Source organism: Oncorhynchus nerka, linkage group LG9b (assembly GCF_034236695.1).
Source record: "Oncorhynchus nerka isolate Pitt River linkage group LG9b, Oner_Uvic_2.0, whole genome shotgun sequence".
Lineage (NCBI taxonomy): Eukaryota > Metazoa > Chordata > Actinopteri > Salmoniformes > Salmonidae > Oncorhynchus > Oncorhynchus nerka.
The window spans coordinates 34,164,850-34,182,255 of record NC_088424.1 but is presented as its reverse complement, the minus strand read 5'-3'; the positions used below and the strand labels follow the sequence as shown (position 1 = coordinate 34,182,255).

The 17,406-nt window shown below is 47.5% G+C and overlaps 1 protein-coding gene and 1 pseudogene across 1 annotated transcript; both read left to right on the top strand.

The window, feature by feature from the left end:
* The first annotated feature begins 1,553 nt into the window (after positions 1–1,553).
* On the top strand, positions 1,554–8,316 carry LOC115114703 (endothelin receptor type B-like). The gene is made up of 8 exons (XM_029643160.2): positions 1,554–2,353; positions 2,520–2,966; positions 4,108–4,220; positions 4,372–4,576; positions 5,596–5,745; positions 6,046–6,179; positions 6,309–6,417; positions 6,605–8,316. The coding sequence occupies exons 2-8, from the start codon at positions 2,538–2,540 to the stop codon at positions 6,737–6,739; spliced, it is 1,275 nt and encodes a 424-aa protein (XP_029499020.1). The 5' UTR covers positions 1,554–2,353; positions 2,520–2,537; the 3' UTR covers positions 6,740–8,316.
* Positions 8,024–16,992, top strand: LOC135565718 (uncharacterized; annotated as a pseudogene).
* Positions 16,993–17,406: the final 414 nt, after the last annotated feature.

The window sequence follows — 17,406 nt, the reverse complement described above, 5'->3', positions numbered from 1 at the left end:
TGATAACATGCTTATCCTCCCGCAAACCATGTGTATGCACAGTTTCTAGTGGTTGAAGTATTGCATTGCAAGGTGGCAAAATTAGCCTAGTAGTAACCTTGTCCAAGGTTACTACCACGTCAGTTTGTGGTGGAGGCCGACACTTCGGATGTCAGAGTGGGGGCTGTCATGTCCCAGCGTTCTGCCCTGGACCTCAAGTTACATCCCTGCGCCGCCTCCCATCGTCTTAACGCCACAGAGTGGAATTACGATGTGGGGAATCGTGAGCTTCTAGGGGTGAAGATCGCGTTGGAGGAATGGAGGCACTGGTTGGAGGGGGTGGAACATTGTGTGGACGGATCACAACAACCTGGAATATCTCCTCACCGCCAAGCGTCTCAATTCCAACCAAGCTTAGGAGGGCCCTGCTTTTCACCATCTCCTACTGCCTGGGATCCAAGAATGTCAAGACGGATGTGCTTTCACGGCGCTATAGCCCGGCGTGAAACACCGTCAGACCCCGAGACCTTCCTTCCCACCTCGTGTCTGGCGACGGCACTCAGCTGGGGAATAGAGAATCAGGTCCATGAGACGCAGCGTTCCCAGCTGAACGCCGGGGGGGGGCAGATAACCAGATGTTTGTTCCTGACGCTGTCTGCCCCTCAGACCTGGAGTGGGCCCACTCCTCCAGGCTTGTTCTTGACACTGTCTGCCCCTCAGACCTGGAGTGGGCCCACTCCTCCAGGCTTGTTCCGGACACTGTCTGCCCCTCAGACCTGGAGTGGGCCCACTCCTTCAGGCTTGTTCCGGACGCTGTCTGCCCTCAGACCTGGAGTGGGCCCACTCCTCCAGGCTTGTTCCTGACGCTGTCTGCCCCTCAGACCTGGAGTGGGCCCACTCCTCCAGGCTTGTTCCGGACGCTGTCTGCCCCTCAGACCTGGAGTGGGCCCACTCCTCCAGGCTTGTTCCGGACGCTGTCTGCCCCTCAGACCTGGAGTGGGCCCACTCCTCCAGGCTTGCCTGCCACCCAGGCTCCCGTTGGACCCTGGCCTTTGTGCGACAACGCTTTTGGTTGCCTACCATGGTCCCTGACGTCTCTGTTCGTCACCACCTGCACGATCTGTGCGCAGAATAAGACTCCCTGGTAAGCTCAGGCTGGCCTCCTTCAACCACTCCTGTCCCTTACCGTCCCTGGTTCCACATATCCCTGGACTTCGTCAATGGTCTCCCCCTGTCTGATGGCAACACTGTCATCCTTACAAGATTATACGTCTCAATATTTCTGTGCGTGCGTAGTCTTTTCAGCAATGGCGCAATTAAATGTAGCAACCGTTATAAGAGGTCTCAGGAGACGACTTCTTCTAAGTAATTTCCACGATCAGGATCCATGCCATGCTCTCCCCCTCTCTCTCTCCACCTCTGGGATGGTGATTAATCACGGGCACTGACTGTATTCTGGCAGCCAGCAATTCAGTCCATAGAAAACAGCCGCAGGTGTGGATAGAATATAGATCCTACAGAATTGTATAGATTATCATCTCCCAAACAATGTTTAAGCTGAACAATACACGATGTTTAACTCCACAATTCGCCTAATCAGGTAAATCCAGTTCACTTGGATGAAGGAATTCCTGAAAAAATGTCTTTAGTCTATAGTGCTCTTGTCCTGACTCCTGTCCCAAGGTGACAAGACACAGCCCAGTCATAGCGTACAATGATGTTGCACGGTCATAAAAATAACACCCCTCTCTACTTCTCCTCACTTTATTGAACAGTAATTCACTTTTAAGCAGCTATCCCTCTGGCTTACAATCAATTATATGCACTGCATTGTTCATTCATTCTCGCTCTCTGTCACCCTCTCTCTCAGAAGGGAGGGGTTGAGCAGAGGCAGTAACCTCTAATGGATAACAGTGCTCGAGGATTTAAAGTTAGACCACCGTCAGCGTGCGGAACCAGTAGGGTAACGTGACCAGAGAAGGATAGAATGCTGTTCAGTCAAACCGGAGCACTGACCAATGACATTTTGATTCATTTTATAACTTTTTGGAGCTATTTGACCAATTCAAACTAGATTAAAAAAGAGTCAAAGAGCACACACAAACCAGCATTTACCAGACAAAGATCAGCATCAAACGTCATGCGGACGTGAGAAGAGAAGTGATGAGGACAGTTTGGACAAGATACCCATGACATAGTTGGAATAATAGACCCACGATTGTTTTTTATGGAACCACTTAATGCCAATCTATAACAGTTGGGGAAGTTGTTTTCAAACGTTTAATTCTCAACTGGGAGAGAAGGCCTATCAAAACAAACATTTTCTGACGTGTTAGTCAAAGGATCCTTAGGGAATCTGATTTCCATCTTGCAGGTAAGAACGGGGTTTTACTGACATTTGCCTGCTCATGCCTCTTTACATTGAATTTAGCTGCACATTGGGGATAGTGTAAGCTATCAGGTTTTCTAACTCATGGGCTATTGGAAAAAGTGTCCGTTATAAATGTTGTAGCCTAAAGTTTTCATGTGTTTATGAGCAGACGGGACTCCTGTCGATTATGGCGAAGACCTTGTTCATCTGTTTCCCACTGGTTCTCCTGGTGGGACATCTCCTCGTGGTTACCGGACAAGCCACCCGAACACCGGTTTCGCAAGAACCGCGCCCAGACGTCCATCCGTCCGCCACCCAGAAACCAGTATTCTCTGGTAGAGGGGACAGGTTCAACGCCAATGTCTCCACTGCTCGGCGCATGCGACCTTTGCCACCGATGTGCTCGGGACCCACGGAGATCAGAGACACATTTAAGTACATCAACACGGTAGTATCATGTCTCGTGTTTGTTGTCGGTATTATCGGGAACTCCACGCTCCTCAGAATCATTTACCGGAACAAGTGCATGCGCAACGGGCCCAATATTCTCATCGGGAGCCTGGCGCTGGGAGACCTGCTGCACATTGTGATTGATATTCCCATTAACGTGTACAAGGTGAGAACAATCAAACACACACCAACATAGGCTCGGCATGCATGTAGGCTACACAACACGCATGCGCAAGCCACACACACAGGGGTAGTTTACAAGCTGAGAAACAGGCTGTACTGGAATACTGAGCCAAAAATATGTTCCCTGTCCCCAGTAAGCTTGTTTTGATATTTAAAAAAATCCCTCCAGGCAGGCCAGAATCATATCAACTCAGACACTTGTCTGCAAGCCAAATACTTTCTTCTTCTCAGACCACATTGTATTACAGTAGCTTCGTCTCTGTAGCACGTTTTCCTTTGTCTGAGCCATACCACATTCCACATGACTTTCTCTCTCTGTTATGCTTGAATATCCTGTATATTTGGACTATTAGGTGTGTGTGTGAGAGAGAGAGAGCGAGAGTATGTGTGTGAGATATATATATATACACAGAGAAAGAGAGAGAGTATTATAGATATTGGCATTATGGGAAGCCAAACATGTTTAAATGATTAACTGCATACCAGAAGAATCTACCTGTGTTCTATGGAGATAAAAACCACATGTGACTCCAATACAGTAGGGTGAGATTGCCTCCACATGCTGATCTATGGTCAGTTTGGTGTTTACCTCCACATGTGACTCCAATACAGTAGGGTGAGATTGCCTCCACATGCTGATCTATGGTCAGTTTGGTGTTTACCTCCACATGTGACTCCAATACAGTAGGGTGAGATTGCCTCCACATGCTGATCTATGGTCAGTTTGGTGTTTACCTCCACATGTGACTCCAATACAGTAGGGTGAGATTGCCTCCACATGCTGATCTATGGTCAGTTTGGTGTTTACCTCCACATGTGATTCCAATAGGCCTCATAAGCAGGCATGAAAACCATAAACCCAAATACAGGTTAGCCAGGGTTCAGCCTATATAGATTCTCATATTTTACTCATGACTGGTTATCATTTGCCATGGGTGTTCTTTTTGTCCATTTCATTAAGTAGATTAGTTGAAATGTGTATAGAGAGAGATTCCGGGTTGTGCTATCCTACTTACCTAGTATACACCAAGTAGAAATGACACAATAGCATTTTAATCACGTTCCTCCAAACTCCGATCATTCCTGTGTGAGTAACCCTGAACTCTTTATCCCTCTTCCCCTAGCTCCTAGCGGAGGACTGGCCGTTTGGTGTGGGTCTGTGCAAACTGGTGCCTTTTGTCCAGAAAGCTTCAGTGGGCATTACTGTGCTGAGCCTGTGTGCTCTGAGCATCGACAGGTACACACACACACACACACACACACACACACACACACACACACACACACACACACACACACACACACACACACACACACACACACACACACACAGAGAGAGAGAGAGAGGATATCCCCATAATGTTCCTCCCTGTCTTAACCTCTTCCAGGTACCGAGCAGTAGCGTCGTGGAACCGTATCAAGGGGATCGGTGTTCCCAAGTGGACGGCTATAGAGATCGCACTCATCTGGCTGCTGTCTATCCTGCTGGCTGTCCCTGAAGCTATAGCCTTCGACATGATCGCCATGGACTACAAAGGAGAGCACCTCCGCATTTGTCTGCTACACCCCATGCAGAATTCAGACTTTATGAGGGTATGTACGCACACACACACACACACACACACACAAAAATACTATATGGAGTGTCCCAGGCTGGGGTCTGATGTGGGAAGCTGCAGCTGTGTGCTGACTCTTCCCTAGTGGTCACTCTGGAAAAGATAAAATCATATGACTTATGAGGCCCCTGTTTGTCTGGATAAAGTAGTTTTAGTGTGTTTCTGTGTTTTCACAGGTTCGAGTACATCTGTGTGTGTTTGTGCGGGGTGTGTGTCTCAGAGTGACCGTTAGATGATAGCTTGAACTTGTGTAGTTGTCGTCCCAGAGAGGTTTTAGACGGAGTGCTAGTTGACGTTTAACCAAGACTGAACTCTGAGTTAGAGAGACCCTTGAGGTCTGCTTGAGGTTACTTCTCCTCACTCTTCTTCACTTCCTCATACTTCAGCATTAGGGTTTGGCTCCCAACTAACTCCCAAGGCAACAGGATCTTTCTGATGGGTATTTTGCATTGTGAATTGCAATACACTTAAAGGGATACTTCGGGATTTTGCCAATGAAGCCCTTTATCTACTTCCTCAGAGTCAGATGAACTTGTGGATAATATTTTTATGTCTCTGCATTCAGTTTGAAGGAAGTTCCTAAGTAGCGCTAGCGCAATTGCTAACTCATTTCCAGTTATTGTGCTAATGCCAGATAACATTGTCTCACAAACCCACCTCTAACTTCCTTCATAGAGACGTAATAATGGTATCCACGAGTTCACCTGACTCTCTGAAGTAGATAAAGGCCTCAATGCCAAAATCCCGGAGTATCCCTTTAAACGGAGTGTCCATTTATCTAGTGTACGTATCCTTGCACGAGCAGCTTGATGTACAAGTACACCCCCTGGACGCTAGTCTATCGCAGGGCCTTACCCCCACTCAGAGACGCGTCATGTCCCATTTTTAGTCTTTGGTACAACTCGGCCGGGGATCGAACTCCCAACCTTCAAATCTCAGGGTGGACCCTTTAACCACAAGGTCAATGAGTTGGTGCATTATGTTGTGTCCTTCCAGTTCTATAAGTCCGCTAAGGACTGGTGGCTGTTCAGTGTGTATTTCTGCCTCCCTCTGGCCGTCACCGCCGTCTTCTACACCCTGATGACTTGTGAGATGCTGAGGAAGAAGAACGGAGTCCAGATCGCCCTGAGTGACCATCTGAAACAGGTGACCTCTCTCTCCAGCCTTTATTTCATCTTTAATATTTAGGCTTGGCAAGTAGCCTAGTGGTTAGAGCGTTGGGCCAGTAACTGAAAGGTTGCTAGATCAAATTCCCGAGCTGACAAGGTAAACATCTGTCAGTTAACCCACTGTTCCCTGGTAGGCCGTCATTGTAAATAACAAACTGACTTGCCTAGTTAAGTAAAGGTTACAAAAATATATTGTAATGTACCTATATTTATGAAGGGCACTGTAGCTAGATTGATTGGTGGGTTGATTGATTCCTCTCTCTTTCTGTGTGTGTAGAGGCGTGAGGTGGCTAAGACCGTGTTCTGCCTGGTGCTGGTGTTTGCTCTGTGCTGGTTGCCTCTCCATCTCAGCCGCATCCTCAAGCTCACCATCTATGATGAGAAAGACCCTAACCGCTGTGAACTGCTCAGGTGAGGACCACATACTCTCATACTCTTCAAACTGTTTTCCTTAAGATGCCTATGTGCCCCACCCTCGCTACATTGACCGTAATATTGTGAAAAAGGAGAGAGATGAAATAGGACTGTGTGTTTCTCCAGTTTCTTCCTGGTTCTGGACTACATCGGGATCAACATGGCGTCTCTTAACTCCTGCATCAACCCCATCGCTCTCTACATGGTCAGCAAGCGTTTCAAGATCTGCTTCAGGGTAAGACATATGTGTGCACCCACCCACCCACCCACGCACGCACGTACGGACACATACACATACTGCATCTAACAGCGTGCTAAATGGTGTTAAATGTCCAAATAACTAATGTCCTCTCTCTCGTGCTCTCTCTCTCTCTCTCTCGTGCTCTCTCTCTCGTGCTCTCTCTTGCTCTCTCTCACTCTAGTCATGTCTGTGTTGCTGGTGTCTGCCAGCTGAGATGTTGATGGATGAGAAACAGTCCTGTATGAAGCTCAAAGTCTCAGACCGGGCCTCCGACCAGAGCAACTCACGCGCTACTAACAAGGACACTTCAGCATGAGAGGGGCCCTGCGCAGTGCAGAGAAGTACTCAATGAAGTAACCTATGATCTACCTTAAAGGACTAATTGAAGATCAATCATATAAACCTGATTCTGACTTAAACCATTATGACAAGGTCATAAGAAGTGCCCTTATTTAGGTATAGTTGATGTAGTTTAAAACCACTTGGAGAAAAGAAGTGCCCTAATCCAGTAAAGTCTCCTCTGACTGGAGGGTGTAAGTACTCAAGTGCACTTTGAGTGTTGCCTATGAAAGTGAATGGTCTGGGATGTGTAGCTGGGAGAGGGTTGATGGGAAGGAGGATCATTGGGGGAAGGAGGAGTGGATGGAAGTTTAGTGCAGACAATCAAACATCAGTATTATTGATAATGAATGGCACAACATCGGGTGGTCATATTGTAGAGAAATGACATTGCCGGGTGTGGCTGTTCCTGATTAGAACCTCTATATGAATGTTCATAAGATACATGACATAAGCCAAACCCAAAGAGGCATCATAGTGCAAATGCCTGACTTGAGACATACGGAACATTATATGAACATTTTAAGTAGGTTGTAAAAACGTTGTTAATTATACAGTATAATATCTGAACATATCCCATATACTGCTCAGAATTCAAGGACTTTAGACTTAATTCATTTTTATACCTTTGTTAAATTGCTTTTACACTGTTTGATATTGTTACCAGTGGAGGCTGCTGAGGGGAGGACGGCTCATAATAATGTCTGGAACGGAGTAAATGGAATGATATCAAACACCTGGAAACCTTGTGTCTGATGTATTGTTGGAATGGTATCAAACACCTGGAAACCTTGTGTCTGATGTATTGTTGGAATGGTATCAAACACCTGGAAACCTTGTGTCTGATGTATTGTTGGAATGGTATCAAAATCTTCTCCAGCCCTTACCACGAGCCCGTCCTCTCCAATTAAGGTGCCACCAACCTCCTGTGATTGTTACCATTAGCATTTATATGTGATTTTAGCTGGATAGTTAGCTATAGTATCCTTGAATGTTTGATTGTGTGTTCTGTGTTTGGGAGGCGTTCAGCTGTTTCTCATTAAACTACTGATCTAATTGGGTTGGACGATATGTGAATAAATCATAAATGGCACATTCCTAAAGTTCTCGCAATAACTTTCTGGCTTTCTGGCTTTTCAAAATGTGTTTCAAAAACAGTTCAGTGTTTGTCTCAAATATGATCATGTTAGTATTCTGTAGCTTTGTGGACCGCCACCCAATTGTAAAAACCGACTGATTTTGTTATGCTTTAATAGCGATCATGACAAGCCAGAAGGACTTTCGCCGCTTATTGGGGAGTCGGATGAGAGGGAGGGGAGAGGAGATATTTGAAGTGTTTCTCTCCATATGCCTTGTGGTTTTTTGCCAAGGGATTGTGATGGTGTGTTATTGAATACGGAGCTCTGTGTTGTTGTATATCCTGTACATACAGTAGTATATCCTGTACATACAGTAGCTGTCCTGTGAGTGTATGGTTGGGATGATGTGCCTGTCAAAGGTTGTGTGGTTTATATTTTCCCAAAAATGTTACAAAATAAAAACATTTACATTTAATTGGTGTTTTTAAGACTTCTAGAATCAGACATAATTTAATCTACTGTATCACTACAGTCAACTGTCTGATAAGGACTCAGAGCCTGCAGATATACTGAGCCAGCATATATATTACAATTATATATTTGACTTTGTACTGGTGAACTGCAATACTCTTCAACACTGTGAAGGAAGATCAAAAAAAGGTTTTATTCTACACCCCTTTGTCAGAGCTGTTTCCCTGCCCTCTCTCAGAGCTGTTTCCCTCTCCTCTCTCAGAGCTGTTTCCCTGCCCTCTCTCAGAGCTGTTTGCCTCTCCTCTCTCAGAGCTGTTTCCCTGCCCTCTCTCTGAGCTGTTTCCCTGCCCTCTCTCAGAGCTGTTTCCATGCCCTCTCTCAGAGCTGTTTCCCTGCCCTTTCTCTGAGCTGTTTCCCTGCCCTCTCTGAACTGTTTCCATGCCCTCTCTCAGAGCTGTTTCCCTGCCCTCTCTCAGAACTGTTTCCCTGCCCTCTCTCAGAACTGTTTCCCTGCCCTCCTCTCAGAGCTGTTTCCCTGCCCTCTCTCAGAGCTGTTTCCCTGCCCTCTCTCAGAGCTCTTTTCCTGCCCTCTCTCAGAGCTGTTTCCCTGCCCCCTCTCATAGCTGTTTCCCTGCCCTCTCTCAGAGCTGTTTCCCTGCCCTCTCTCTGAACTGTTTCCCTGGCCTCTCTCTGAACTGTTTCCCTGCCCTCTCTCTGAACTGTTTCCCTGCCCTCTCTCTGAACTGTTTCCCTGCCCTCTCTCAGAGCTGTTTCCCTGCTCTCTCTCAGAGCTGTTTCCCTGCCCTCTCTCAGAGCTGTTTCCCTGCCCTCTCTCAGAGCTGTTTTCCTGCCCTCTCTCAGAGCTGTTTCCCTGCCCTCTCTCTGAGCTGTTTCCCTGCCCTCTCTCAGAGCTGTTTCCCTGCCCTCTCTCAGAGCTGTTTCCCTGCCCTCTCTCAGAGCTGTTTCCCTGCCCTCTCTCAGAGCTGTTTCCCTGCCCTCTCTCAGAGCTGTTTCCCTCTCCTCTCTGAGCTGTTTCCCTCTCCTCTCTCTGAGCTGTTTCCCTCTCCTCTCTCTGAGCTGTTTCCCTCTCCTCTCTCTGAGCTGTTTCCCTCTCCTCTCTCTGAGCTGTTTCCCTCTCCTCTCTCTGAACTGTTTCCCTGCCCTCTCTCTGAGCAGTTTCCCTGCCCTCTCTCTGAGCAGTTTCCCTGCCCTCTCTCTGAGCAGTTTCCCTGCCCTCTCTCTGAGCAGTTTCCCTGCCCTATCTCTGAGCTGTTTCCCTGCCCTCTCTGAGCTGTTTCCCTGCCCTCTCTCAGAGCTGTTTCCCTGCCCTCTCTCTGAGCTGTTTCCCTGCCCTCTCTCTGAGCTGTTTCCCTGCCCTCTCTCTGAGCTGTTTCCCTGCCCTCTCTCTGAACTGTTTCCCTGCCCTCTCTCAGAGCTGTTTCCCTGCCCTCTCTCAGAGCTGTTTCCCTGCCCTCTCTCTGAGCTGTTTCCCTGCCCTCTCTCTGAGCTGTTTCCCTGCCCTCTCTCTGAGCTGTTTCCCTGCCCTCTCTCTGAGCTGTTTCCCTGCTCTCTCTCTGAGCTGTTTCCCTCTCCTCTCTCTGAGCTGTTTCCCTGCCCTCTCTCTGAGCTGTTTCCCTGCTCTCTCTCTGAGCTGTTTCCCTGCCCTCTCTCTGAGCTGTTTCCCTGCCCTCTCTCTGAGCTGTTTCCCTGCCCTCTCTCAGAGCTGTTTCCCTGCCCTCTCTCAGAGCTGTTTCCCTGCCCTCTCTCAGAGCTATTTCCCTGCCCTCTCTCAGAGCTGTTTCCCTGCCCTCTCTCATAGCTGTTTCCCTGCCCTCTCTCATAGCTGTTTCCCTGCCCTCTCTCTGAACTGTTTCCCTGCCCTCTCTCTGAACTGTTTCCCTGCCCTCTCTCTGAACTGTTTCCCTGCCCTCTCTCTGAACTGTTTCCCTGCCCTCTCTCTGAACTGTTTCCCTGCCCTCTCTCTGAACTGTTTCCCTGCCCTCTCTCTGAACTGTTTCCCTGCCCTCTCTCTGAACTGTTTCCCTGCCCTCTCTCAGAGCTGTTTCCCTGCTCTCTCTCAGAGCTGTTTCCCTGCCCTCTCTCAGAGCTGTTTCCCTGCCCTCTCTCAGAGCTGTTTCCCTGCCCTCTCTCAGAGCTGTTTCCCTGCCCTCTCTCAGAGCTGTTTCCCTGCCCTCTCTCAGAGCTGTTTCCCTGCCCTCTCTCAGAGCTGTTTCCCTGCCCTCTCTCAGAGCTGTTTCCCTGCCCTCTCTCAGAGCTGTTTCCCTGCCCTCTCTCAGAGCTGTTTCCCTGCCCTCTCTCTGAGCTGTTTCCCTGTCCTCTCTCTGAGCTGTTTCCCTGCCCTCTCTCTGAACTGTTTCCCTGCCCTCTCTCTGAACTGTTTCCATGCCCTCTCTCAGAGCTGTTTCCCTGCCCTCTCTGAGCTGTTTCCCTGCCCTCTCTCTGAGCTGTTTCCCTGCCCTCTCTCTGAGCTGTTTCCCTGCCTTCTCTCTGAGCTGTTTCCCTGCCCTCTCTCTGAGCTGTTTCCCTGCCCTCTCTCTGAGCTGTTTCCCTGCTCTCTCTCTGAGCTGTTTCCCTGCCCTCTCTCTGAGCTGTTTCCCTGCCCTCTCTCTGAGCTGTTTCCCTGCCCTCTCTCTGAGCTGTTTCCCTGCCCTCTCTCTAAGCTGTTTCCCTGCCCTCTCTCTGAGCTGTTTCCCTGCTCTCTCTCTGAGCTGTTTCCCTCTCTGAGCTGTTTCCCTGCCCTCTCTCAGAGCTGTTTCCCTCTCCTCTCTCTGAGCTGTTATCCTGCCCTCAGAACTGAGGGTGAACAAAAAGGCACCCATCATGTGAGACATTTCTCTCTCTCTCTCTCTCTCTCACACACACACACACACACACACACACACACACATATATACACACACAAACACAAAAATTTGACTTGGGAATGTCCCTCTGGGCCAATGCAGTGTCACGCATGTTACATTACGCGTGAAAGACGGCCGGTAACCTAGTGGTTAGAGTGTTGGGCAAGTAACTGAAAGGTTGCTGCATCGAATCCCTGAGCTGACAAGGTTAAAATCTGTCATTCTGCCACTGAACAAGGCAGTTAACCCACTGTTCACTGTTAGTCCGTCATTGTAATAAGAATTTGTTCTAAACTGACTTGGCTAGTTTAAAAAAAGAAGAAAAAAAGGCAATCTGGGTCTCTGTCCCTCTATACATCTGTCCCTCTATACATATGTCCCTCTATACATCTGTCCCTCTATACATCTGTCCATCTATACATCTGTCCCTCTATACATCTGTCCCTCTACACATCTATACATCTGTCCCTCTACACATCTGTCCCTCTATACATCTACACATCTGTCCCTCTATACATCTACACATCTGTCCCTCTATACATCTACACATCTGTCCCTCTATACATCTGTCCCTCTATACTTATATACATCTGTCCCTCTATACATCTGTTCCTCTATACATCTACACATCTGTCCCTCTAGCCCTCTACACATATGTCCCTCTATACCTCTGTCCCTCTATACCTCTGTCCCTCTATACATCTATACATCTGTCCCTCTATACATCTGTCCCTCAATACATCTGTCCCCCTCTACCTCCACACATCTGTCCCTCTACACATATGTCCCTCTATACCTCTGTCCCTCTATACCTCTGTCCCTCTATACCTCTGTCCTCTATACATCTGTCCCTCTATACATCTATACATCTGTTCCTCTATACATCTGTCCTCTATACATCTACACATCTGTCCCTCAATACATCTGTCCCTATAGCCCTCTATACATCTATACCTCTACACATCTGTCCTTCTATACATCTGTCCCTCTAGCCCTCTATACATCTGGCCCTCTATACCTCTGTCCCTCTATACCTCTGTCCCTCTAGCCCTCTATTTATCTGTCCCTCAATACATCTGTCCCTCTCTACCTCTACACATCTGTCCCTCTATACATCTGTGCCTCTATACATCTACACCTCTGTCCCTCTATCCCTCTAGCCCTCTATACATCTATACCTCTACACATCTGTCCTTCTATACATCTGTCCCTCTAGCCCTCTATTCATCTGTTCCTCAATACATCTGTCCCCCTCTACCTCTATACCTCTGGCCCTCTATACCTCTGGCCCTCTATACCTCTGGCCCTCTATACCTCTGGCCCTCTATACATCTGTCCCTCTATACATCTGTCCCTCTATACATCTATACATCTGTCCCTCTATACTTCTATACATCTGTCCCTCTATACATCTGTCCCTCTATACATCTGTCCCTCTATACACCTGTCCCTCAATACATCTGTCCCCCTCTACCTCTATACATCTGTCCCTCTATACCTCTGTCCCTCTATACCTCTGTCCCTCTATACCTCTGTACTTCTGTCCCTCTATACCTCTGTCCCTCTATACCTCTGTCCCTCTATACATCTGTCCCTCTATACATCTATACATCTGTTCCTCTATACATCTGTCCCTCTATACATCTACACATCTGTCCCTCAATACATCTGTCCCTATAGCCCTCTATACATCTATACCTCTACACATCTGTCCTTCTATACATCTGTCCCTCTAGCCCTCTATACATCTGGCCCTCTATACCTCTGTCCCTCTATACCTCTGTCCCTCTAGCCCTCTATTTATCTGTCCCTCAATACATCTGTCCCTCTCTACCTCTACACATCTGTCCCTCTATACATCTGTGCCTCTATACATCTACACCTCTGTCCCTCTATCCCTCTAGCCCTCTATACATCTATACCTCTACACATCTGTCCTTCTATACATCTGTCCCTCTAGCCCTCTATTCATCTGTTCCTCAATACATCTGTCCCCCTCTACCTCTATACCTCTGGCCCTCTATACCTCTGGCCCTCTATACCTCTGGCCCTCTATACCTCTGGCCCTCTATACATCTGTCCCTCTATACATCTGTCCCTCTATACATCTATACATCTGTCCCTCTATACTTCTATACATCTGTCCCTCTATACATCTGTCCCTCTATACATCTGTCCCTCTATACATCTGTCCCTCTATACACCTGTCCCTCAATACATCTGTCCCCCTCTACCTCTATACATCTGTCCCTCTATACCTCTGTCCCTCTATACCTCTGTCCCTCTATACCTCTGTACTTCTGTCCCTCTATACCTCTGTCCCTCTATACCTCTGTCCCTCTATACCTCTGTCCCTCTAGCCCTCTATTTATCTGTCCCTCAATACATCTGTCCCTCTCTACCTCTACACATCTGTCCCTCTATACATCTGTGCCTCTATACATCTACACCTCTGTCCCTCTATACCTCTGTCCCTCTGTACATCTGTCCCTCTAGCCCTCTATACATCTATACCTCTACACATCTGTCCTTCTATACATCTGTCCCTCTAGCCCTCTATTCATCTGTTCCTCAATACATCTGTCCCCCTCTACCTCTATAACTCTGGCCCTCTATACCTCTGGCCCTCTATACCTCTGGCCCTCTATACCTCTGGCCCTCTATACATCTGTCCCTCTATACATCTGTCCCTCTATACATCTATACATCTGTCCCTCTATACTTCTATACATCTGTCCCTCTATACATCTGTCCCTCTATACATCTGTCCCTCTATACATCTGTCCCTCTATACACCTGTCCCTCTATACCTCTGTCCCCCTCTACCTCTATACATCTGTCCCTCTATACCTCTGTCCCTCTATACCTCTGTCCCTCTATACCTCTGTCCCTCTATACCTCTGTACTTCTGTCCCTCTATACCTCTGTCCCTCTATACCTCTGTCCCTCTATACCTCTGTCCCTCTAGCCCTCTATTTATCTGTCCCTCAATACATCTGTCCCTCTCTACCTCTACACATCTGTCCCTCTATACATCTGTGCCTCTATACATCTACACCTCTGTCCCTCTATACCTCTGTCCCTCTGTACATCTGTCCCTCTAGCCCTCTATACATCTATACATCTACACATCTGTCCTTCTATACATCTGTCCCTCTAGCCCTCTATTCATCTGTTCCTCAATACATCTGTCCCCCTCTACCTCTATACCTCTGGCCCTCTATACCTCTGGCCCTCTATACCTCTGGCCCTCTATACATCTGTCCCTCTATACATCTGTCCCTCTATACATCTGTCCCTCTATACATCTATACATCTGTCCCTCTATACATCTATACATCTGTCCCTCTATACTTCTATACATCTGTCCCTCTATACATCTGTCCCTCTATACATCTGTCCCTCTATACATCTGTCCCTCTATACATCTGTCCCTCTATACACCTGTCCCTCAATAGATCTGTCCCCCTCTACCTCTATACCTCTGTCCCTCTATACATCTGTCCCTCTATACATCTGTCCCTCTAGCCCTCTATTCATCTGTCCCCCTCTACCTCTATACACCTGTCCCTCTATACACCTGTCCCTCTAGCCCTCTATACATCTGTCCCTCAATACATTTGTCCCTTTATCCCTCTATACATCTGTCCCTCAATACCTCTATACATCTGTCCCTCTAGCCCTCTATACATCTATACCTCTACACATCTGTCCTTCTATACATCTGTCCCTCTAGCCCTCTATTCATCTGTTCCTCAATACATCTGTCCCCCTCTACCTCTATACCTCTGGCCCTCTATACCTCTGGCCCTCTATACCTCTGGCCCTCTATACATCTGTCCCTCTATACATCTATACATCTGTCCCTCTATACTTCTATACATCTGTCCCTCTATACATCTGTCCCTCTATACATCTGTCCCTCTATACATCTGTCCCTCTATACACCTGTCCCTCAATACATCTGTCCCCCTCTACCTCTATACCTCTGTCCCTCTATACATCTGTCCCTCTATACATCTAGCCCTCTATTCATCTGTCCCCCTCTACCTCTATACACCTGTCCCTCTATACATCTGTCCCTTTATCCCTCTATACATCTGTCCCTCTATACATCTGTCCCTCAATACCTCTATACATCTGTCCCTCTATCCCTCTATACACCTGTCCCTCTATACATCTGTCCCTCAATACATCTGTCCCACAATAGCTCTACACATCTATACCTCTATACACCTGTCCCTCTATACACCTATGCATCTTTCCCTCTATGCCTATATACCTCTACATCTGTCCCTATACATCTGTCCCTCTATACCTCTCTACATCTGTCCCTCTATACACCTATGCATCTGTCCCTCTATGCCTCTATACATCTGTCCCGCTATACATCTGTCCCTCTATACCTCTGTCCCTCTATGCCTCTATACATCTGTCCTTCCATACATCTGTCCCTCTATACCTCTGTCCCTCTATGCCTCTATACATCTGTCCTTCCATACCTCTGTCCCTCTATACCTCTGTCCCTCTATACATCTGTTCTTCCATACCTCTGTCCCTCTATACCTCTGTCCCTCTATACATCTGTCCTTCTAGCCCTCCATTCATCTGTCCCTCAATACATCTGTCCCCCTCTACCTCTACACATATGTCCCTCTATACATCTGTCCCTCTAGCCTTCTATACATCTGTCCCTCTATACATCTGTCCCTCTACCTCTACACATATGTCCCTCTAGCCCTCAATATATCTGTCCCTCTAGCCCTCTATACATCTGTCCCTCTATACATCTGTCCCTCTATACATCTGTCCCTCTATACACCTGTCCCTCTATACATCTGTCCCCCTCTACCTCTACACATCTGGCCCTCTATACATCTGTCCCTCTAGCCCTCTATTTATCTGTCCCCCTCTACCTCTATACACCTGTCCCTCTATACATCTGTCCCTCTAGCCCTCTATACATCTGTCCCTCAATACATCTGTCCCTCTATCCCTCTATACATCTGTCCCTCTATACATCTGTCCCTCTATACACCTATGCATCTATCCCTCTATGCCTCTGTCCCTCTATGCCTCTATACATATGTCCTTCCATACATCTGTCCCTCTATACCTCTGTCCCTCTATACCTCTGTCCCTCTATACCTCTGTCCCTCTATACATCTGTCCCTCTAGCCCTCTACACATCTGTCCCTCTATACACCTGTCCCTCTATACACCTGTCCCTCTAGCCCTCTACACATCTGTCCCTCTATACACCTGTCCCTCTATACACCTGTCCCTCTAGCCCTCTATACATCTGTCCCTCAATACATCTGTCCCACAATAGCTCCACACATCTATACCTCTATACACCTGTCCCTCTATACACCTATGCATCTTTCCCTCTATGCCTATATACCTCTACATCTATACCTCTCTACATCTGTCCCTCTATACACCTATGCATCTGTCCCTCTATGCCTCTATACATCTGTCCCTCTATACCTCTGTCCCTCTATACCTCTGTCCCTCTATACATCGACATCTGTCCCTCTATACGTCTGTCCCTCTATACATCTGTTCTTCCATACCTCTGTCCCTCTATACCTCTATACCTCTGTCCCTCTATACATCTGTCCCTCTATACATCTGTCCCTCTAGCCCTCTATTCATCTGTCCTTCTAGCTCTCTATTCATCTGTCCCCCTCTACACACCTGTCCCTCTATACATCTGTCCCTCTAGCCCTCTATACACCTGTCCCTCTATACATCTGTCCCTCTATACCTCTACACATATGTCCCTCTAGCCCTCAATATATCTGTCCATCTAGCCCTCTATACATCTGTCCCTCTAGCCCTCTATACATTTGTCCCTCTATCCCTCTATACATTTGTCCCTCTAGCCCTCTATACATCTGTCCCTCAATACATCTGTCTCTCAATACCTCCATACACCTGTCCCTCTATACCTCTACACATCTGTCCCTCTATACATCTGTCCCTCAATACCTCTATACACCTGTCCCTCTATACATCTGTCCCTCTAGCCCTCTATACATCTGGCCCTCTATACCTCCGTCCCTGTATACATCTGTCCCTCTATACATCTAGCCCTCTATTCATCTGTCCCCCTCTACCTCTATACACCTGTCCCTCTATACATCTGTCCCTCTAGCCCTCTATACATCTGTCCCTCAATACATTTGTCCCTCTATCCCTCTACACATCTGTCCCTCTATACACCT